Below are 23,955 nucleotides of genomic sequence, written 5' to 3'. Positions count from 1 at the left end.
TTTGGTGCATCGACAAACTACAAATCCGAGGATCCCATAGCATTGAGCCATGGAAGTTAAAGTGGTGTCAAACTGCTTTATTTTTGCATCAGCTTATGCTACAAACCTCTTCCTCTCAGTTAATTTCAAAGGTGCTGCAAGATCCTTTTACATCCCAACCCAGACTAAAAGGGCTAAGCATTTGAGTTTTCACTCTGGTGAATTTACATTAAGGCTATGTTTGCCAGCATTTTGTGTTCTGGCAGGGCAGTTTCCACCATTGTTACTCACCGTGTTGTAAAGTTCCTCCAACCGCGGGATCGTGAGGAAACGCTGCATGCTGACTCCATTTTCAATCAGGAGCTTTACAAAATCCACCCGATCCAAGACCAGGGCATCCAACATTGCTTGCTCCAGGGAGTTTACCTGCAGAAAGCAAAATATGCCACTGAGTAAAAGTGCCAAATCCAGTGATATTTCTAGAGATCAGAATTGGATTGTCCAAGGTCTTGCACCTGCAAAGGTAAGCTAAAATCTGTGCAAACTTATGCCAAGCAATGTCTGGCATCCTGATAGTGACACATGGAAGTGTAAGTCCACTTTATGTCCATGAAGTCCTTTTTTGGGTCAGTTTGGGGGTTTGTATTCTCTTCCTCTTGAAAATAATCTATTATTATTATTATTATTATTATTATTATTATTATTATTATTATTATTATTATTATTATTATTTCTAGCCAGCCTCTCCCTATGGATCAAGGCAGGTTACAATACGGAATAAAATTAGGTAATACAATAAATCATAAATTATCACAGTCCCCACCCCTCCACCCACATAAATATAAATATAAATCATACTAATTACACTTTCAAAAACACTCAAAAACACTTTCTGCTTAAAAATTTATATATATATATATATATATATATATATATATATAACTTTATGCTAAAATTCTATCTATCTATCTAACCATTTTATTCTTTTTTATATAATACATTTTATTGATATCTAACAGTTGAAAACAATACACACAAACAAGAAAACAACCATTAATCAAACATATTAAGAGACAAAAGAAAACTGTTACTTCCTTCTTCATATTTTTCTGATAGTTATTACTTTTACTTTCTTCTGGAATTACTCATATACAGTATGTGTGTGTATATATGTGTGTGTGTATATGTGTGTGTATATATGTATGTGTATATATGTATGTGTATATATGTGTGTGTGTGTGTGTGTGTGTGTGTGTGTGATAATCATGTATCCTTACGCTTCTTTCGCATTTTTCTTTAAAGATTGTTTTCTGGCTGGATTTTTCAAACGACAGCAAAAGAAAACCTATAACGGTTTTTCGTCTTCTTTTACCTCTATGATAAGATATTTCATATTACCTCTTCTCCAGTGACTTTATCCAAATTTACTCATCTAGCATCCGTATATTTCTATATTTCTGTATTTACAAATTGCCATAGCTCACCCAGCTTAGTAATTCAAGCTTCCTTGGGTCCGTTTCTTCCTCTGGCTCTTCCTTCTGCTTCCCTCCCTTCTTTTTTCCTTTTCCTTTCCCTCTTCCTTTTGCTTGAGGCACTGGAGATTTCTTTTCCTTTTCAGGGCCTGTCCCATCGGCGGCTGTAAGGCTTCCCAAGGGCTGCAGTTAAGAAGGAACAAAATGGTGGCTTAGTGGTCCAAGAGGACGCATCGGGACAATCTGTGCATAGAAGTACCAAATCCACATCTGGATGAGCAAGGAACCAGGGATTTGAAGACAAAACAGAGCCACACAAAGACTTTGGGCTCTTTCATGTTACACAGCTATAGTGATTTCACCAGCGCTCTTTGGCAGAGGAGGCTAAAGAGGTTGTAAAACTACAAATCCTAGGATTTCCTTAGAAATGACCAGAGATGGCTGGACGCTTGGACAAAAACTAGATACAGTTGTCCCTCCATATCCACGGATTCTTTATCCATGGATTCAACCATCCAAGGCTTGAATACATTAAAATATATACTGTATATACTCATGGATGAGTCTAGAAATTTAAGTTAAAAATTGACCCCAAAAAACTGAGTTGACTTATTCACGGGTCAATGTAAGTTCTGTACTTTAATCATATATATCCTTTACATCCTTCATTACATGCCCCTATGTTTTACCCTCGACTGATCCATGGATCATATCAAAATCCATAATTTTGGACCCAAAATCTGCCCTCGATTTATCCATGAGGTCGACTTATAGTCGAGCACATGCAACATAAATTTCAAAAAGCAAACCTTGATTTTGACATTTTGCTGCACCATTGTATCTAATGGGACTTGAGCATCCATGGATTTTGGGTCCTGGAACTAAATTCCAGTGGATACCAAGGGTCTGCTGTAATTGTGATTGTTTTTTTTTTAAATGACCATATAATTTAGCAAGAAAATTGTTACCGGCCAGTGGTGTCCAAAGACAAAGATCTGACTGCGTGCGATATCCACCCGGTTCCAAGCCAAGGCTAAACTCAACTGATCCGGTGCGGACGCATTGGTACCTATGGGAACACAGGAGGATGTGTTACTTCTTTCCTACAATGCAGGCAGGTTTAATATTTCCACCAAATAAATAAACTAAGTAAGAAGGAAAATAAAAGATTTGAACCCTGGCCTCCAGTGTCATAGTCCAACTGTCAAACCACTATGCCACACTGGGCTTTGACTTAGTTTTCAATTGTGGCTATTTGCTGAAGTTTTAATTTTTGCATGAAAAGAAGTCTTGCTACTGAAGATGGATATAAAATTGTTCTCCAGTGTTTTTTTCCTCTGTGTCTTTATCCATTATATGTGCCATCTGCATCCTTGTTTGCATAACTCACCTTTAAGCAACGCTGTCAAGATAGACATCTCAATGTCCTGCTGTCCTTCGGATCCCATGCGGAACACAGTGATCTAAATATCCGCAAAGAAGAAAAGGCATAAATAGTCACTCCTTTTCCCTATTCATTCCCATCTACAGTTCATGTACCAAAAGGAGGTTTTCTGGCCGATGCAGATAAGCCCAGAACCAACAAAAACAGACCTATCTAATCCCCAAAAAATGCCAGGTTGAATAATTTTTTGATCAATGAACTGATTATTAATTCTTCCAGCACCCAAAAAAGTACGTATGAATTATGTTTCAGAGCATAGCTTCTTCCCGAAACCAATCTGAAGCCTTTTAAGTGAAAAGCCAAGGTTTGATTATCTGCAAAAAGGCTTCCCTAAAAAAGGCATTGTTCTTTAGCTTCGGTGCAAAACACACTGCAGAAGCAATCCAGTTTGAGACCGCTTTAACTGCCCTGGCTTAATGCTAGGGAATCCTGAGAATTGTAGCTTATTGTGGCACCAGAACTCTCTGAAGAGAAGGCTAAATGTCTCACAAAACCATGGTTCCCAGAATTTCCTAGTATTGAACCAGGGCAGTTAAAGGGGTTTCAGACTGCATCATTTCTGCAATGCGTTTTGGACTCAAGAAAGCCTTGTTATAACAGGGATGTAATTCTTCACTAATTTTCTTCTTGAAGAACAAATTGAGCAATTTTAGTGATTTTTTTTTCTCACTGAAAGAAGGTCTTTGAAAACTGGGTCATTTTTGGAGACTGCAGTTTGAGACTCATTCTACACAAAATTCATATGTAGGTTTTTGTTGTTGTTGTTGTTTGCACAGGAAAGAGCATTGTCTGCATAAGATACAATATTTCTACGCAACAGTATTATTTCTTACACAGAAAAAGGATGCTTTCTCTGCAAAGCAACCATAAGTGAATTTTGTATGGGATGAGTCCCAAACTGTGAAAATTCTCGTCAGTCCAAGAATCTTTTCATTAGGGTTTCTTAATACACGAGAAGAACATTTTGGACCATATTGGGAAATATTTTTGACTAGTCTTCTCTACCTATTTATGAGTGCCCATTCTGTGATCTTTGGATGGTGGGGCTCTGATGCCAAGTAAACCTCCTGCAAAATTCATCTATGTTGCATGGCAGAAGAAAGGAGAGAAGCAAAGGTGGGGATCAGCAGCTCCAATGCAAGTCAGTAGGTTCTATCACAAGGCTCTCAAGTCTGCTCTCAAGTCTGCCCTTTTCTTGTTGTTGTATGTCTTCAAGTCATTGAAGGGATGTCACATTGAGGAGGGAGCAAGTTTGTTTTCTGTTGCTCCAGAGACTAGAACACGGAACAATGGATGCAAGCTCCAAGAAAGGAGATTCCAGCTCAACATTAGGAGGAACTTCCTGACAGTAAGTGCTGTTTGACAGTGGAACACACTCCTTCCTCGGAGGATAATGGAGTCTCCTTTATTGGAGGTCTTCAAACAGAGGCTGGATGGCCATCTGTTGGGGATGCTTTGATTCAGATTTCCTGCATGGCAGAATGGGGTTGGACTGGATGGCCCTTGTGGTCTCTTCCAACTCAATGATTCTATGATCATTTCCAACTTATGGTGACCCTAAGGCAAACCTTTCACAGGGTTTTTGGAAGGGCTGAGAGTATGTGACTCACTCCAGATCACTTGGTCAGTTTCCATGGCTGGATTGGAAACTGCACTCTGGTCTCCAAAATTGTGGTCCAATACTCAAACCTCCACACCATGCTGGTTAAATTTGCCACAGAGACTTGCAAAACCATAGACAAACTTGTTGAATTTGACAGAGAAGGAAACATGAACGAGTGGGCTGGATATTCTGTCTGCAAGCATTTATTTCCAAACCGGAACACGGGGATTTATATATAATCTGATCAAATTGGTCTCCTAACATTCCTTTTGAAAGAGCGAGCGAGATTTAATTGCTATTGCTGCAAATAATTTGCTTTCTTTCTTTCCATGGGTTCAGGGTGGGAAGGGGAGGGATACAGAAAAGCCATCCGTTGATGGAGGCTTTTGAGGACGGGGAGATTATATAATCCGAAGGGATTCCCTGGCTGCCCAGATGCTCAAGCCATGTGACTAGCAAAACATCAGAGGCGGGGGTTTCCCATTCATACTTCAGAGCAAAGTCTTGGGGAAACTGGTTAACCAGAGAAAGGCGCCATTACCTGAATCCAAGATATGGTTCTTTAAGGAAAACTTGGGGGGGGGGGGCCAGTATTGAATATCCTGGGTTAAGTGGGGGGTTTTGCTCTCTGCCCTCCAAAAGTGCATGGAGTGCATTTGGGACGTGTGTGAACACCAAAGGTTCAACCCAGATTTGTAGTGTCAATGGGGCCCAAGACTTCCTATCTTCCACTGCTTAGGTCCTGTAAATTCATATCTGTGACTTTCTTAACAGAGTCCATCCATCTAGCATGCAGTCTTCCTTTCTTTCTACATCTCTCCACCTTTCCTAGCATTATTGTCTTTTCCAATGAATCATTCCTTCTCATGACGTGACCAAAGTACAACAACCTCAACTTTATCATCTTGACTTCCAGGGAGATTGCAGGCTTGATCTGTTCTAGGACTTACTTGTTTTTCCTTTTGGCCCATCCATGGCATCCTCAGCACTCTTTTCCAATACCACATTTGAAATTAATTGGTTTCCCTCCTGTGCTGGCTCTTTCCTCGCTGTCCACTTCTTGCATTCACGGTAATAAGGAAAACAACAGCTTGTACAATTCTAACTTTCACACTCACTTGTATATCTTTACTCTTTAGGATCTTTTCTAGTTCTTTCATGGCTGCCCTTCCCATTCAGATTAAGTGGAAACCATGGTGGTTAAAATCTCATTGTGTCGAGTCATGATCCGATTTAAACCATAGTGGGAATGAGGCCCCAGTCTTATTCTGATCTCTTGACTGCAGTCCCCATTCTGATCCATATTTGACCCAAGGTAGGGGACCTCTTTTACTATTTCAATTTCCTCATGGTTCTGACGGTTGCTTGCTTTTGAAAATAAAGTACATTTATTTATACTTTCTACAAATACGTATATGTAAAGTATAAAGTTCATTACCAGTTCTTTCTTCTTCATACATTCCATGAGGATAACAAACAGCTGGTGAGCTTGATTCCGGCTGTAGTTAAAGGTTTTCTGGATGGTGACAAGTAGCTGGTCCCTGAGTGACTCGCTAATGATGCTAAAAAGATTTTGCAAAGAGAGAGAGAAAAGGGGGGAAATGTTCATGTATAGGCTTGTAAGACAATCAAGCAGATGTCAGTTACAAAGTTAGTGTCTTTATTGAGTGGCCTAAAAAAGGCATCCAACTCTGTCGGATCTTGGAAGCTCAGCAGGGTCAAACCTGGTTAGTACTTGGAGGGGAGACCACCAATGAATACCAATGTTTTAGACTGTATTTCAGAGGAAGGGACTGGCAAAACCACCTTGGAGGATTAAGTCAACAAGTCAACATTGTTCAAGTCAACAGTTGACTTGAAGGCAGACACTCACATGTGTCATTATCGAGTTGTGTGGGGGTTTACTCCTGGATAATGGTACCACAACCTTAATGGTAATAGGATCTCAACCCTTATGATTAAGTCTTTCCCCAGTATTTTTGAACTGCATTTTGTCTTGAAAGTCTAAGGAAAATAACACAGATAGAGAATGAGTGTCATAAATATACTGGCGCACCTTACAAGACTCAGAGGAAGGTAATGGCAATCTCCCCTGAACAAATCTTGCCAAGAAAACCCTATTAAAGGTTCACCTTAGGGTCGGGGTAAGTCAGAAATGACTGAAAGCAGCAGTTCTCAACCTGTGGGTCGCAACCCCTTTGGGGGTCAAACCACCCTTTCACAGGAGTTGCCTAAGACCCAGGGTTGGCGCTATAATCTACAATAGTGAAATGCAGCAGTTCTCAATCTCTGGGTTGCGACATCTTTGCGGTTCTCAACCTGTGGGTCATGGCATTAGGAAGGTTGAGAATCACTGACTTAAAGGCACACACCACAAAACATGGCACTATGGTCTTGCATCAATAGTGGTTTTAAAGCCGCATGGGATAATTTCCTCTGTCTCATATTCTGCCATGTTACTGGGCTTAGTCCTCTTACCCTCCTTCTTCTGAGTACTTGTGCGCAAATGATAAGATGTCTGACGCTCGGCCACTGCCGTCGCAGATCACAACGGGAAGCGGCGGGTCTTCACGGAGGCACTCCAAGACGATTGAAATCACGTTGGGTCCTCCTTCCACTATCAGTCCAACCACGGGGACCCCCTGCCCAAGACCTATAAAACAAAAGGAGAAAATCATTAAACTCTAAATAAATGTTCCAAGAGACTGGAAGGAAGCTGTAGCTTCTTCACCAACAAAGATGTCATGCAAATACCAAAGGGTGAGAGAAGGGTAAAATCCTGAGCAACCCATGGAACCGTAGCATATCTCTAAATATAAATGGCAGCAACGCAAGTCTTAAATTTTAAATCAGGCCACAAGTAGCTCAAGCGGCAACAAACTGGCACCCTCTCTTTGCAAAAGGACTGGTCCTAAGCTCTTTATTCTTAGGGCTGCTGCAAGGAATGGCTGGCCGACGTTAGAGACGACAGCTGAGCACCCCTTTGCGATCCCTGCCTCTCTGCGATCTCCAGGCATAGGATGACAAAGGGAAGCCCACAGGTCACGGGATCCAGGCAGCCTTGGTCACAGGTCAGGAAGCTGCAGGACTAGAAGGGAAACATAATAATAATAATAATAATAATAATAATAATAATCCCAACATTGTGTATACAACGTTTGGTGGGCAGCTTACCAGCGACTTGAGGCTTAAACCCACCCATCCTTCCAAAAGAGGCATGAATGTTGTTGAGAGGTTCACTCCTTGATTGACTGGCATTAACTGATGTTCTTGTTAAGGATCCTGGAAAAGAGCTCTTCTCATCTCAGACAAATGGAGTGAAGATCATTTCCACTAGGGAACAAAAGTTATGGATGAAGGAGGAAAGTTTATTTCTCTGTCCTTCTTTTGGGCTTCAGCCCATGTCCAGAGACATGGTTGCCAGGTCAGCCTTTGTGCCCATGAGATTCTTCTGTCTCTGCCAGGATTCCTAACAAGAGCATCAATGAATGTCCACATGTGAATGTGAAGCTGGCAACGAAAGGCCAGTTAGCTTGAGTACATCTTCAGATCCATAGCCCTGTTTTTACAGACAGTGGAATAATTCAAGGAATAAAGTGGACCCAACTGTTAAAGAAAGGAGACATTCAATTATTTATACAGCATCTCTCACCTTTCAGGACTTTAACTGCCTTATCTTTTGGACCAGGGCGCTTCTCTGACAAGTCCTATGTGCCTCAAAGCACATCCACAGAAGAATGAGATAGAAAGGGTGAGCAAGTTAGGCCATTTGCCAGGCAATGGAGGAAAAGGAAAAAGAGAAACACACATAGAGAGGGAAACTAGGAAGAGATGCTTCTCAGTATTGATGTAGCCAAGACTTGGTTCCCATATGACCTGTGTAACATACTAAAAAAGTAGAAAGTTTTATGCTGTCTGTTCCCAGGTTGGCGTTAATGGTTTCTCTTTTGAGGTGGAGGAAAGTCAAGGCACACTCGCAAATCCTGTAACTTGTTTCACATTGAGGCCTATGCAAAATGGACTCAAATTGCCAATTGAGTGACAAGAGAAAACAAGTATGTGAATGGGTCTCAAACTTGGACAATGAATGTATGCAAAGGGATCTTGCAGAGCCTTTGAGGCTAACTGTGCAAAAGAAGCTGTAGCATGAGCTTTCATGGACTTGGTCTACTTCCTCATATGCAAGGAGTGGGCAATGATGTTTGGGATGTTGACCCAAGCTTAAATGTCAGATTTGGTAAAAACTGGCACACAAATGTGGATTCTAGAGGGGAGAAAATTAGAGAAATTTGGGAGGCACCCAACAGAGTTGATGGATCAGGTTTAAAATCTTACTAAGGTCTTTGTTTGTATGGTGTTAGATAATCCATAAGTTGATGACCCTTTGAACAGGCATGAGGGTCGTATAGCGTAAGAGACAAACATTTTGTAACAAGGATGGGAAACGGTTGTAGATTTGAGAGCACCTTTGTCCCTAAGAAACCTTGCAGAGCTGCATCCTCCAAAAATAAAATAAAGAAACAACGCAAACCATTTAAAACCCCTGAATACCTTCTAGCAGACGTGAGGGCATTTCCATTGTGTCCCTACACACAAACCACTTTTGGCCTTAAAAAACAACCCTAGAATCATAGAATCATAGAATCATAGAGTTGGAAGAGACCACTAGGGCCATCCAGTCCAACCCCCTGCCATTCAGGAAATCCAAATCAAAGCATCCCTGACAGATGGCCATCCAGCCTCTGTTTAAAGACCTCCAAGGAAGGAGACTCTATCGCCCTCCGAGGGAGTGCATTCCACTGTCGAACAGCCCTTACTGTCAGGAAGTTCCTCCTAATGTTCAGGTGGAATCTCTTTTCCTGTAGCTTGCATCCATTGTTCCGGGTCCTGTTCTCTGGAGCAGCAGAAAACAAGCTTGCTCCCTCTTCAATATGACATCCCTTCAAATATTTAAACAGGGCGATCATATCACCTCTTAACCTTCTTTTCTCCAGGCTAAACATCCCCAGCTCCCTAAGTCGTTCCTCATAGGGCATGGTTTCCAGACCCTTCACCATTTTTGTCGCCCTCCTTTGGACACGCTCCAGTTTCTCAATGTCCTTTCTGAATTGTGGCGCCCAGAACTGGACACAATATTCTAGGTGGGGCCTGACCAGAGCAGAATACAGTGGCACTATTACTTCTCTTGATCTAGACACTATACTTCTATTGATGCAGCCTAAAATAGCATTGGCCTTTTTAGCTGCCGCATCACACTGTTCACTCATGTTCAACTTGTAGTCTACTTGGACTCCTAGATCCCTTTCACACGTAGTTTCATTCAGCCAGGTGTCACCCATCCTATATCTGTGCATTTTATTTTTCCGCCCTAAGTGCAATACCTTACATTTCTCCGTGTTGAATTTCATTTTGTTAGCTTTGGCCCAGCTTTCTAGTCTATTCAGGTCATTTTGAATCTTGATCCTGTCCTCTGGGGTATTAGCTATTCCCCCTAATTTAGTATCATCTGCAAATTTGATAAGTATGCTCCCAATTCTGTCATCCAGGTCATTGATAAAGATGTTGAATAGCACTGGGCCCAGGACAGAGCCCTGTGGGACCCCACTGGTCACTTCTCTCCAGGATGAAAAGGAGCCATTGTTGAGCACCCTTTGGGTTCGGCCGGTCAACCAATTACAGATCCATATAACAGTTCCTTTGTCTAGCCCACATTTTACAAGCTTGTTTGCAAGAATGTCATGGGGAACTTTGTCAAAGGCCTTACTGAAATCAAGATATACTATATCCACAGCATTCCCTTCATCTACCAAGCTGGTAATTTTATCAAAGAGATAAGGTTTGTCTGGCATGACTTGTTTCTCTGAAACCCATGTTGACTTTTTGTGATAATGGCATTGCCTTCTAGATGTTCACAGACTCTCTGTTTAATGTTCTGCTCCAGAATCTTTCCTAGTACTGATGTCAGACTAACTGGACGATAATTGTTGGGATCCTCTTTTTTCCCCTTTTTGAAGATGGGGACAACGTTTGCCCTCCGCCAGTCTGCTGGGATCTCTCCTGTTTTCCAGGAGTTTTTAAAGATTCTTGCCAATGGCTCCGATATTACATTTGCCAGTTCTTTTAATACCCTTGGATGGAGTTCATCTGGTCCCGGAGACTTAAATTCATTTAGATTAATATGGTGTTCCTCTACTATCTCTTTACTTATTCTGTACTGAAATGCCCCTATCCTGTCCTCTGCTCCATTATCCTCAGGTTGAGCACCCTTTGCCTTTTCTGAGAAGACTGAGGCAAAGAAGGTGTTGAGGAGTTCTGCCTTTTCTCTGTCCTCTGTTAGCATTTTGCCATCTTCTCCATGCAGTGGCCCTACCGTTTCCTTCTTCTTCCTTTTGCTGCGGACATATCCAAAAAAGCCCTTTTTATTGTTCTTAACCTCTCTAGCAAGCCTGAGTTCATTCTGCGCTTTAGCTTTTCTGACTTTATCCCTACACATGCCTGCTATTTCTTTGAATTCCTTTTTTGTGATTTCCCCCTTTTTCCATTTCTTATACATGTTCCATTTCAAACTTAGCTCGGTTGAAAGTTCCTTAGTCATCCATCCTGGTTTCTTGAGACACCTCCCGTTTTTCTTTCTCACTGGAACTGTTTGAAATTGTGCCTTCAGTATCTCCCTTTTGAGAAAGTCCCATCCGTCCTGAACTCCTTTATCTTTTAGTATTTCTGACCATGGAATCGCTCTCAATACTTCTCTAAGTTTACTGAAATCCGCTCTCCTAAAGTCTTGAATGCGTGTCTGACTATGCCTGGCTTCTCCTTTCCACTGTATTACAAACTCCAGGAGAACATGGTCACTTCCACCTAATGATCCCACCACTTGCACCCCATTAACCAAGTCATCCTTGTTGGTTAGGATCAGATCTAAAATAGTTGACCCCCTTGTTGCCTCTTCCACCTTTTGGACCATGAAATAGTCTTCCAGGCAAGTGAGGAATTTGCTAGGCCTTGAAGATTTTGCTGAGTTTGACTTCCAGCAAATATCAGGATAGTTGAAGTCGCCCATCACTACTACATCTCTCTTTTCTGACTGTGTGGTCATCTGTTCTAGAAAGATATCATCCAATTCCTCAGTCTGACTTGGGTAGACTCCCACCGTAACATCCTTGTTGTTTCCCTCCCCTTTAGAACCTTACAGAGCAAACCTGGAGGGAATGAAGGGAACTGGGAGGGAAGGTCAGTACTGCTGAATTCAACATCGCTTGGGGGTCATTTAGACATCTATTTTAAGCACAACTATGTGAATATTCTCAGTCATGCATTCTGGGTTTGTTATTCCCACTATGGACCCACATCTCTGCGCATCATTGTGAGTTCGGTTGCTCACACATGCCAGAACTCAAATAAATATGGTGTTGGCGATGCAAATATATTCAAAACAGTTTCAAGGCATGCAGAGTTTTATCCTGGTTTATCCCAAGTCTATTTGCATCGGTTATTCACACTGTCGACAATGCAAAACTTTTAAAGAAACTTGGGGGGAAAAACTGATATAGATTATCCTGGGTTAAGTGGGGGGTTTTCAGCAGCCCACCAAGAAAATCTTAATCGGATGCATTCAAAATGAATGTGAACAACAAAGATTCAACTCAGATTATTTTCACCGTCGGAACAACCATTGTAGTAGTGAAGTTGAAGGCTTTCATGGCCAACATCCATAGTTATTTGTGGGTATTTTCGGGCTCTGTGGCCATGTTCTAGAAGAGTTTATATTCCTGACATTTCACCAGCATCTGTGGCTGGCATCTTCAGAGAATACTAGCATGGAAGATGCCAGCCACAGATGCTGGTGAAATGTCAGGAATAAACATTCCTGGAACATGGCCACAGAGCCCGAAAAACCCACAAAAACCTACGTTGTAGTAGTGATCTTACACAACAGTCCTAAAGAGGAGGAAGGAACTAGTCCTAACTTAATGCCGAAAGATGCTGAGGAAGTTAGATGGAAGCGGTGACTTACGGGTGTTGATTTTCTGGAGGGAGATGTGTTTCTCCAGCTGGCGCCTGAGTTTGACTTCCGCCCCGTATTTGCCCAAGGTGCCGTTGTCGGCGAGGATGAAGTGCGTATGGGAACTGTTGAGCACAGAGAGTTTGCTTAGTGGGTTTGACATGGTTTGATACACTCTTGTCACCTGTCAAAAAGAAAAAGGGCAGGTTGGTTTTATTTAATTTTTATTTATTTATTTTTAAAATCCCAGTGGCAGAGAAACAAAAATGTGTCTCGGATATAAAATGTATACTTTTTAGTATGAAAGTAATTGCAATCTTTTTTTAATTTCAACATGGTATATTTGGTCTATGACCGTAATACAGATGAACTGAACTAAACGGATGTAGTGGTTTGAGTGTTGGACTATGACTCTGGAGACCAAGGTTCAAATCCTTACTTGGCCACAAAACCCACTGGGTGACCTTGCGCAAGTCACACTTTCTCGGCCTCAGAGGATGGCAATGGCAAACCACCTCTGAAGAAACCTGCCAAGAAAACCCCATGATAGGTCTGCCTTAGGGTCACCATACATTAAAAACGACACAACGACAATCTAGAAACACACACGCATGTTGTCAACAACCTGTTCTGTATTTCCATTGTATGCCCTTCAGGGTATATTAAACCATTTCTGCACAACTATTAAAGGTACAGGAGCCTGCTTTAGATTTCAATGGAAACCTTATATAAGTCTTATAGACCAATCTATGAAGGAAGTCGATTATTTATAATATTCTCCACCAGAACTCAGTCTGAGGCTTACATCTAGATATTCAGGAATTCAAGGAAGGGAAAGAGGGACCATGACTTTACAGGCCAAATGGTTAAAGGAGGTAGAAAACCAGATGCCTTTTTGGAGTGTAGAGCTGCCCTCTACAGACTGTTTCCCAGAAGGAAAATGCTCACTAAATAAAAAAGGGCCACTGATCTTTAAGTGAAGGCATGAGCGATTTAATCAAAAGGGAGTTCTTATAGCCAGTTGGCAGTTTTGCATTTCTGCAGCTAGATGGAAAAAGAAAGTTGGGGGGAAAGTGGGATTTCTGCAGCCTGCCGTTTGTAAGATGAAAAGAAGGAAAAATGCAGATGCTGACATCCCTATTCTAGGTGGCTGTCTCCAGATGAAAATGCACCAACCTTGATTTAAAAATAATACAGTAAGACCAGCCTCTTACTGATCTCCCTACACAGCAGATGCCAGCCTCTTTCAGACACAATGCTCAATCAAGCCAGAGCATGGGCAATTCTGGTTTTTTGGCTACAACTCCCACAATCTGCCAACCAGAATGGAAGCAACGAAGTGGTAACCACGATTGCAGAAACAAGATCCGGCAGGCAACCAACTCCATCCTTCTTTAGGCACACCAACTATCATGATTTGGCAGGGACCGTCCTGATTAATACTCGGCTTTTAAAATGTCCCAGATGCTCTCTCTCTCCCTCCTCCTTTGTCCTCAGCTTACTTCAATTGCTGCAAATGAGTGCAGACTGCAAAAGTCATTTGTACTCAGTTAACTCAGCAGGGAGAAAAGTCTGGAGCGGATTGATTCTGGTGGCTATATCCAGAGATTTTGTGGCCAGACTTCTTTAGAGGAGGTTTGCCAATGCCTTCCTCTCAGGCTGAGAGTGTGTGACTTGCCCAAGGGCATCCAGCATGTTTCCCTGGCTGTGCAGGGATTCAAACCCTGATTTCCCAAAGTCCTAGTCCCACACTCAAACCACTATTCTTGGATAAAACATTCAGTAATACTGAGCTAGCAGGCTTTGCAATAGTCATCCCTCCAAGTCCGCGAACTTGAGATCTGCAGACTTGAAAATCTGTGGGACAACTGCCATTAACCTCATTGGGGGGCATGCCAATGGTGCATGTCCCACATGCATGCGCCCCATTGAAGCCTATGGGGCTTGAATATGTGCGAGATTTGGAACTTGAGGTGGGTGGGTCTGGAACGGATCCCCCATCAGTTCCAAGAGGCAAGTGTACTACATTGTCCGACTTGTTGATTAAAAAATAATAATCAAGAGACGCCTTTATCCATTGGCACCAAGTAAAAGAAAAATAAATCCAGGTTCAAATCCACCAAACATTTGGGATCTTACATCTTTCCCAATCAAGTCCTGCTTGTTCTCCACGATGCCCCATGGAGCAATTCCTATGGCACAGATTCGTCCTCTGGACTTGGAAGAGTGGTCTTTCAAGGCATCTCCAACGTGGCGAATGACTCCTGTAGGAAAGACCACATGGGTTAGAGTCTTCTCTAGGGCACTTGCTTATACAGTGGTACCCCGGGATACGAATGCGCCGCCTTACGAAATTTCCGGGTTACGAAAAAAAATCCAATTAAAAAAACTGTTCCGGGTTACGAAGGTTTTTTCGGGTTACGAAAAAAATTTTGGTGCTTTTCGGCGCTATTTCACACGAAATCGCGGCTTTTCCCCATTAGCGCCTATGGGTTTTTCGGCTTGCGAAGTATTCCGGGTTACAAAAGTGGCGGCGGAACGAATTAATTTCGTAACCCGGGGTACCACTGTATACTATCCTTCCTAGACAAACAGCCTTCTCTGATAAACCTTCCCTCCCACTTTTCCTATTGGTGACAATGGCTGTGTGATGATTCACGCAGTGCGTCGCATTTAATGGCAGTGAGTTGGCCATGTGGAATAATGGTGGCACCAGAATGCATGGTTTCATGAGAATCCAGCCAGAGTCAGTTCTTCACACTTTTAGGTGAGTTGGTTGGAACATTTTATTCCACCAAAACTTTGGAATGATGAGAGTACTTTAAGACTCCTGCTTTTAAAAATTAACGCTCATCGATGACCAGCAAAGGCTAGCTGCAACTCAATCCTACTAAAAATAAAAGGATTATCTAGGATGGGTCTACAAGGATGGGTTTATACTGGCCAGAATATTCTACTCCCATGAAGCTCCTTGACTTCTCCCTGTTCCTCCATAGTCTGGAGTGACACCGGAATACTGACTGCACATGTCCCGCTCTGCCATCTGGCACCACTTCCATTGGTACAAGTCGCTTCCTCTGTTGCTGTATGCCTTCAAGTTGTTTCTATCTTATGGCTGCTCTAAGGAGATACTATCACAGGGATTTCTTTGCAAGTGTTGTTCACAGGGGGTTTGCTTTTGCCTTCCTCTGGGGCTGAGAAAGTGTGGTTTGCCCAAAGACACTCAATGGGTTTCCATGGCCAAGTGGAGAGTCAAACTCTGTTCTCCAAACTTGTAGTCCAATGTTGAAACCACTACATCACACTGGCTCTTACCACTACTTAGACTTGGTATTTAATAGTGAAAATAGCACCACAAACTACTGTTGCATTGGTACCTATTAAACCATGATTGTTTGATTTGGGCTCCATAGATGGTATGTATTACTGACATTTATTATACCGAGATTTATACAGCTCTCTGGAAGGTTTACTAGCAGAGGCCTGCAGCAGTATATCTCCTATGCCAATAGGAAGGGAATATGGCCGGGATCGGTATTCTCGTGGTTGGGTTACCTTTGAGAATACAGGTTGAGACTCCTTTATCTGAAATGCTTGGGACCAGAAGTGTTTTGGATTTTGGAGTATTTGCATATACATAATAAGATATCTTAAAGATGGGCTCTAAGTCTAAATACAAAATCCATTTATGTTTTGTATAGCCTGAAGGTAAATTTATGCATAATATATTTTTAAAAAATTGTGCGTGAAACAAAGTTTGTGTACACTGAACCATCAGAAAGCAAAGGGGTCACCATCTCAGCCACCCATGTGGACAATTTTGGATTTTGGAGTATGTTGGATTTTGGAATCCTGGATCAGGGAGACTCAGCCTGTATAATAAGCAGTTAATAAATGGTGGCCCATAGTTACTGCTCAGCATCCCACAGGTAAACATTATTTTGAGAAAAGGTGACAGCTTTCCATCTTATTCTATGAATGTCAAGACCTGTGGGCGATGGTTGATGTCTTACCTGTACTGACTCCTCCAGTGAAGATCCAAGCACCAGTTGTCATGGCAGCCTTGATGAGGCCTTTCCCAAAAACTTGCTTCAGTTTGGGTTGCAGCTCAAAGTTTTGCAGGCCTCCATGGACAGAGATTAAGAGCTTGGGAAGTTCCAGCTGCCATTCCTTCACCATGAGGTGCAGCAGTGCGTCCGGCTTCGTGTCGTAAGACACTCGGATATACTGGAAGAGATCATGGATGTGAGGACATAAGAAGCACTATAGTGGATCAGATGAAAGGTCCATTGAGTTAAGTGGGCCAGCCAGGTTCCTCCAATAAGAGTTTCATGAAGGCTATGGCCATCTCCTTCTGTGTCTCCCCATCTCATAACTGGAAGCCAGAAAGATATAGCTGAGAGGGGGCTAAATGAGGCCATTGCCCCAATAAGAATTCTGCACCTCCAGTTTTTCTTTAGTCCTTGAATTTCTTTGTTGTTGACCATAAGGTGAACCTATAATGGGGTTTTCTTGGCAAGATTTGTTCAGAGGGGCTTTGCCGTTACCTGAAGCTGAGAAAGTGTGACTTGTCCAAGGTGAGTTTCCATGGCCAAGTGGGGATTCGAACCCTTGGCCTCCAGAGTCCTAGTCCAATGCTCAAACCACTATGCTATGCTTTCTCTCTCCAAAAATTTCTTGTATCATGTTAAGGGAGAAGCTCTGCTGAGAAGTAAGAATTTATGTTTCCTACACCAAAATTTTCTGTTTTCTGTGCAGAGCAGCCATGCATGAATTTTGCACAGATTGAGCTCTGAATTGCAAAAAATTCAAACTTTTCCTTGCAATGGGAAGAAAATTGATAAAGTTACTTGTTACTTTGTTCAGGAAGAAAATTAGTGACTAATTATATCCAAACTAGAGACATAGGCTGATGCAGATCACTGGCCAAATGGAAGAGTTGTCCTAGGCTGCTGCCATACTGCAGAATTAATGCAGTTTGACACCGCTTTAACTGCCATTGCTGCATCGCATGGAATCTGGGATCTATCGTTTGTTCGGTGACAGAGAAGGCTAAATAGCTTACAAACGACAGAGCCCAGAATTCCACAGCATTCAGCCATGGCAGTTAAAGTGGTGTCAAACTGCATTAATTCTGCAGTGTAGACACGGACTACAGCCACAGGGCAACTTTGACTGAATACATAAGAGTTGAATACATCACTGCCTGTATGCAATGTCATTAAGAGGATGCTAGCCACCATCACAGCTAAGAAGAAAACACCACAACACCTTGCCACTTACCATGGACTTGTTGGTGTGCCCTCCTCCTTGGAACTCAAGGTTCCCGTAGGCATCGGTTGGGAGCGCATGGGTGTGTTTACTGACGGACCATTTCTCAGGCTGTGTGTCCACTTGCTTGGTAGGCTCTTCTCCATTTTTGTTTGCTGTCGTATTTGCAGGGATTGGGGTGTGCTGAGTAAGAACCTGGCCGCAGCAGCACCTGAGGACAAAGCCAGAACAGCAATGGTGAGTCCGTACTCCTTTGGTAGAGAGATCTTGTAGCATCTTTGAGACTAAGTGAAGAAAGACGTTGGCAGCATGAGCTTTTGTAGCTGCATCTGAGCAAATGCACCAAATGCATCTGCAGAAGTAGTCTTAAGTTTAGGAAAGCTCATGCTGCCAACTTCTTTCTTTCAGTGAGTCTCAAAGGTGCAAAAAGATCTCTCTACATACTGGTTCTACAGACTAACATGGCTATATCTTTGAATTCTGTACTCCTCTGTTTACAAAATTGAAGATGGAGGCTTCAATAAAGAAATGCTACTGTACTTATTGGAAAAGCTTTAGTTAATTAATGAATAAATGCGCATCGATTTGCATAGGAATGAAAACAGTGGTTCCAAAGCAAAATATGGCCAGTAGAAATATTGGCTGTGCAATATTAGAATTCTAGTCCAAAAGAAAAAGTAACTTTTTGAGGCTCTGTTTTGGAGTGATGGAAAAGTCATACCAAAATCCTATAGGCAGATAGGTAGGCAGATTGGTAGGGTAAATAAAGAGATATGTAGATCTGGTACCTTTATATCTTCTTCAAGTGTTTAAAACAATTTTTGGATCAACAGAGCAAATTACTTAATTGACGCATGTTGCAGAGGTAAGAAAAACCAAATGCTAGATAGGAATCTCTATAATGCAACTCAGGCAGTCAGTTCAGTCCAGGTCAGTCACAGATCATCCCACAAAATGGAGGACGAAACTGAAGGGTTGTCATCACCTGAAGAGAAGCGATTTGTTGTCCCAATATGCCTGATATTTTTCTGCCTTGGTTCCCATATTAGAGGAAAGGCGGGCATATGAATAAAATGAATCAATATGTCAGAGTTAAAAAGAAATTCACCCGAGAGTGGGAATAAAAGGTTGTCGCTGGTGTGAGGAATTGAAAGGAAATTGTCAGAACAGAAATGCCATTTGGAATTTTTTAAAACAACTCTGAGAATTATAAATACTGCAACATCCTGATAATGATGATGACAATAATAATAATAATAATAATAATAATAATAATAATAATAATAATAATAATAATAATCCTGCCTCTCCTATCCAAAAGTGCTCTCAGCGCACAAAAACACCCCCACAGAAGTAAAAGAAACGTTACCTGGTGGCATCTTTGCTGTTGGCAATTATGTAGATGCACTCTCTCTTGAAAAAGGTCTTCTCTATCCAAGCCTTTTGACCCTAGGAAACAAGCAAACAAACAAAAACCAAGAGAAAATAATTAGAATTGGTTGAATGCCGGAGCGGAAACGTTCAACGAACTTCTCTGAACAAATCTTGCCAAGAAAATGCCGTGATGATTCTGAAATGGTTGGGGATGACTCCACAACTGCAGAAACAAAGCGGTTCGACGCCACTTTTAACTGCTGTGGCTCAATGCTAGGCAATTCTGGGATTTGTAGTTTTGTGAGATACTTAGCCTTCCCTGTCGGAGAGCGCTGATGCCCCCTTTTTTTCATCCCCATAGACAAACCCCTGCAATTTGGGCATCCAAAGAAAATGGGCACCGAAGTTACCAAGAGAATGCGCCCCCAGCAAACAGAACCATGAACAATTTTATGTGTCTCACTATCTACAAAACTTGACATTTGGGGATTGAAGGGTGGAGGGAACCATTTGGTGGGGCAGAATTGGAGGGGACAATACAGGGGTGTATTCACAAGAAGGGACAAAACGAGAGCATTGACCCTTCCAGATAAAAATTCAATAATAATAATAATAATAATAATAAATTTTATTTTTACCCCGCCTCTTCCTCAGGATCGAGGCAGCTTACAATACGGTAAGGATTCTTCTGCTCCAAATGTAATTTCCTTTACTTTTCAAAGTTCTAGCCTTTCAGTAACTTAAAACTTGAGCAAACATTTCAACTTCTTTCTTTCAGTGAGGGCTACAAGATTTCTCTACATACCGCTTCTATAGACTAACACAGCTACATCTTTGAATTTCAAAATACAGTTTAAGCATCCAAAGAGAAAGGCCAGGCAAAGATACCAAAGGAATGCAAGCACAGCAAATACATGTGTGAACGATTTTCAATGTCTTCCTCTCTGCAATGCTAGAAGTTTGGGGATTGAAGGAAATATTCATAGGTGGCCAGCACTCTTATTTGGGGAGCATTGCCTTCATTTTGTCTTGGAGAGCCTCTTTGAACTCCATTTTGGGAAAATGGTGGGGTAGGAATAACATTAAGAAACTATATAAACTATATGATACGTTGACCTTAGATAAATTATCTATGATGCTTAGACATGACATATTCATTGAGCTAGAAGGGGACTGGTCAGAAATAATAAAATAAGATGGGGAGACTCTGCAATCCAATATTTAGATGATATCTAGGCAAATAAACCTGGGGGGAGGGAAGAAAAGAAGGGAAAAGAAAAGATAGATTGTATCAAATGGATATGAATATTTAAAAAATAGAGAAAATATTAGAAACAATGAAGGAAGAAATAAATATATTAATAATAAACTAGTTGAATGGAAAGAGGAAGTCATTCCCATGTCTATGTTTTGTTTAATAGGCAATATGTTATGAATGTTACGTTACTGCATGTTTGTTAGGTATAACTGTCATAAATGTTATATGTTTAATAAAACATTAATAGGAGAAAAAGAAAAGAAAAGAAAAGAAGGAAGGAGGGAAGGAAGGAAGGAAGGAAAGAAAGAAACCATGCACCTCGGAGTTCAGCCCTGGCAAACAGGCTTCTGTGCTACTTACTTCTCATGTTAATGAAAGGAAGGCAGGAGCAGACACAATTGAGAAAAATACGTATTTAAAGCATGTATCGTTGGCCTTTAAAGTTTCTCTGCCCTTGTAGGTTTAATCTTCTTACCCACGGCTTGATTATAATCCTCCGAAAATATTGAAGCAAATGCATCTACAGTGACAGACAAATGGCATCTTGTCGGTTCGTCTGGTCCCAACTTCTCTCCTGGCTTCAGAATGACTTCGAGATGTTCTCAAGACATCTTCTTGGGCCATCCAAGAAGGACGTGCACCACATTCCCGTGGCTTTTTGGGAAAACTAAGTAAGTTTCCAGCCGCCGGCTTTGCACGAAAGAATTCTGAAGGGATTATGACGGATTAACGCTTCCAGACCCGAGCCACGAGGGTCTTACATTGCTGCTCAGAGGGAAAAGGGAAAAGAGAGCAAGGTGGCAAGGTCATGAGCAAATGCAGCTCTCTCTAGTTTTGGCTGAACTTTAAGCCACTTAAAAAGCATGCCCTGGATTGGTGCATGTAACAATGGACTGTTTTTTTGCAACAGCCACACAGGTTATTTTCAAGCAAATGCAACCAGGCATATCTTCAGAATGAAACCTTGCATATGACTTCTCATTCTCTGGCTGTCCTTGATGTGCAAAAACAATGGTGAAGCGAGGCAAGCTAGTTCATCCCCAGAGCTGATCTGGGGTAAATTGGGAATAAAATTGAGTAACCATCCATATATCAAAAGCAAGGGAGGGTGGATGTGGTGTCGTGGTTTGAGCATTGAACTAGGACTCCACGGCTGCATCTATGTTGCAAAATAAATGCAGTTTGACACCACTTTCATGGCCATGGCACAATACTATAGAATCCTTGGATTTGTAGTTTGGTGAAATATTTAGCCTTCTCTGTCAGGGCGCTTTGGTGACACAACAAATTACCACAGGATGGAGTCATAACAATTAAAACTGTGTCAAACTGCATTAAATTTGCAATGCAGCAAAAATCCAGGCGACCAGGCATGGAAGCTCTTTGGGTGACCTTAGGCAAGTCCCATTCTCTCAGCCTTTGGGGATTGCAGTGGCAAACCTCTGGATATACCTGGCCAAGAAAATCCTAAATTAGGGTCACCATAAATTGAAGTTGACCTGAAGGCAAGTAAAAATGGACCCACTATAGTGTTTTCATTTTGAAACTCCAATTTATATGTCTAGTGGTGACTGAAAATGATATTCTGGGGCAAGTTTGGAAATGATGGGTCAGGGAGAAATAAGCATTTCAAAAGAAGGAATCAGAATATCAAAAACTCTTTTGCAATGTTGTGTATCTGTGCAATATCTTGCCTGCACACAACTTATTGAAAACATTCATACAGTTGAATTGTTAAGATATATCCAGTGAAAATTTGCTGCCTCTCACCAACACTGATGCTCCTATTTGTAATTTGTGGCTGACAAAACTTGTCAGATGATTTTCCTCATCTGACAAGTTTTGGAGCCCAAAGAGACAAAAGCCCACCAAATGTGAAATTAAGGGGGACATGTTTTCTGCGCAATCCTAGTACACTTCAGTGAGACTAATAAAGGGCTACAGAGAACCATAGAAAAAGGATATGTTGCTGTTGTGTGCCTTCAAGTCTTTTCTGACTTATAGCGACCCTAAGGCAAATCTATCACGGGTGTTTCTTGACAAGACTTGTTCAGAAGAGGTTTGTCATTTCCTTTCCTTGAGGCTGAGAGAGTGTGACTTGCCAGTGGTCACCCCTTGGGTTTTTATGCCCAAGCAAGGATCCAAATCTTCAAATCTCCAGAGTTGTAGTCTAATGCTCAAACCACTACATCACACCATCTCTCTGGAAAAGGGTTACAGAACTGATTAAATGTTAAATGGTGTTCTTAGTGAGAAGTTGCAAAAGCAAACTTCATTTCAGACTTTCTGCATGCATCAATGAAACCGCACAAAGTAACCTCTGCTTCCACCATCTGGCATCTTGCTCTACATCTTCCAATGCTGTCAGGTTCAGCATTTGCCAACAACCCCAACGATAAATCACCAGAATACATTGTGCATCCTCTACAACATCCAACCTCACATATAACACATCCTCCAAAGAACAAAACCAAAATCCAACACATAAATCATCTTGGATGACAACTGCAAAACAGATTTGAAACAACACTCCTACCTCCAGAGAACCTTACTGCAAAATATGGAAAGACGCAGACATCTATAAGGTTTCATCGCAATTCAATGCTGGGCTTCTGTCTTTGTATTGGTTTTGTGGTTTAGATGGGTTAGTTCTGAAATCTCCTCTTTGGTCTTGGTCTCCCAGACTCTCTGAAGCCCCATGAAGTTTGGGAATTAAGATGAGAGTCTCATATGATGAGCATGTGAGTCTCTCTTTGTTCAACCCAACCTCATGACTTCCTTTGAAGGTAATCCTTTAGCGATCCCATGACCCTCTTCATCTCTCTGCCTAGAGGGAATTTCCATCTCATGGTGGAATGAGGCCCGACACGCAGACTTTGATAGGGTCCAAATCTCCAATTTGTTAACCCTCCTTCCCTCCCTCTCTTCCTCTCACCAAACAAGTAGCTTAAGGCAACTTGCAAGAATGCCAATTTGTACCGAAAAAGCTCAGCTGGTTTGGCCGCTCACAACTTTTAATCCGAAGCACACCCTCTTTCTTTCGGGCTGAAATTTCAGTGCTATTTGCATAATTGAGACAATTGGACATAATAGCCCTTTCACGGTCCTCATTAGACCTACGGCTCAACATTCTTGGAGAAAAGGGGAAAAGGAGGTCATACGGCATTAATGATATCTAATCCTTTTTAGAGCAAATTGAATTTAGGCTGGGCATAATGTTAAAAACAGGCAGTAGGATACAGATTCGAGAACAAATGCACACACATTTTCCCCTCTTGCCTGGTACATATCGGTCACCACCATTGGGCTGGATTGGGTTTAATGTGCTCTGCTATCTTTGAGACTTGTTCGCCATCTTTGTCATTGTCCCCAAAAGCAAGTGATAAAAGGAATTTTGGCCAATTATTTTAAAAGACAACATGTATCTTCAAACCCATTATTGGCTAAAAACAAGTCAATTTCAAACCAGTTAAAACAATTTACACTCATCCCTCCATATTTGTAGCTTTGATATTTGTGGATTTGATTATTCACGGATTGGATCAATATGTT

At 41.7% G+C, this 23,955-nt stretch overlaps 1 protein-coding gene across 1 annotated transcript in view; it reads right to left on the bottom strand.

Annotated features, from left to right (window-relative positions):
- The window catches only part of TRPM1 (transient receptor potential cation channel subfamily M member 1), a 46,206-nt gene extending 22,918 nt beyond the window's left edge, over window positions 1-23,288 (bottom strand). Inside the window, exons 1-13 of the mRNA XM_042476030.1 lie at window positions 22,940-23,288; window positions 20,879-21,168; window positions 19,141-19,220; window positions 17,784-17,982; window positions 16,514-16,727; window positions 14,640-14,764; window positions 12,513-12,684; window positions 6,977-7,151; window positions 5,937-6,060; window positions 2,842-2,914; window positions 2,420-2,520; window positions 1,464-1,634; window positions 271-405 (exon numbers count right to left, since the gene is read on the bottom strand). Coding sequence (XP_042331964.1) covers window positions 271-405; window positions 1,464-1,634; window positions 2,420-2,520; window positions 2,842-2,914; window positions 5,937-6,060; window positions 6,977-7,151; window positions 12,513-12,684; window positions 14,640-14,764; window positions 16,514-16,727; window positions 17,784-17,982; window positions 19,141-19,220; window positions 20,879-20,923 — 1,614 coding nt within the window. The 5' untranslated portion in view covers window positions 20,924-21,168; window positions 22,940-23,288. The remainder of the gene's footprint in view (window positions 1-270; window positions 406-1,463; window positions 1,635-2,419; window positions 2,521-2,841; window positions 2,915-5,936; window positions 6,061-6,976; window positions 7,152-12,512; window positions 12,685-14,639; window positions 14,765-16,513; window positions 16,728-17,783; window positions 17,983-19,140; window positions 19,221-20,878; window positions 21,169-22,939) is intronic.
- Window positions 23,289-23,955: the final 667 nt, after the last annotated feature.

Source organism: Sceloporus undulatus, chromosome 6 (assembly GCF_019175285.1).
Source record: "Sceloporus undulatus isolate JIND9_A2432 ecotype Alabama chromosome 6, SceUnd_v1.1, whole genome shotgun sequence".
NCBI lineage: Eukaryota > Metazoa > Chordata > Lepidosauria > Squamata > Phrynosomatidae > Sceloporus > Sceloporus undulatus.
The sequence above is the reverse complement of the archived record's forward strand: the minus strand, read 5'-3'. Positions and strand labels throughout refer to the sequence as shown.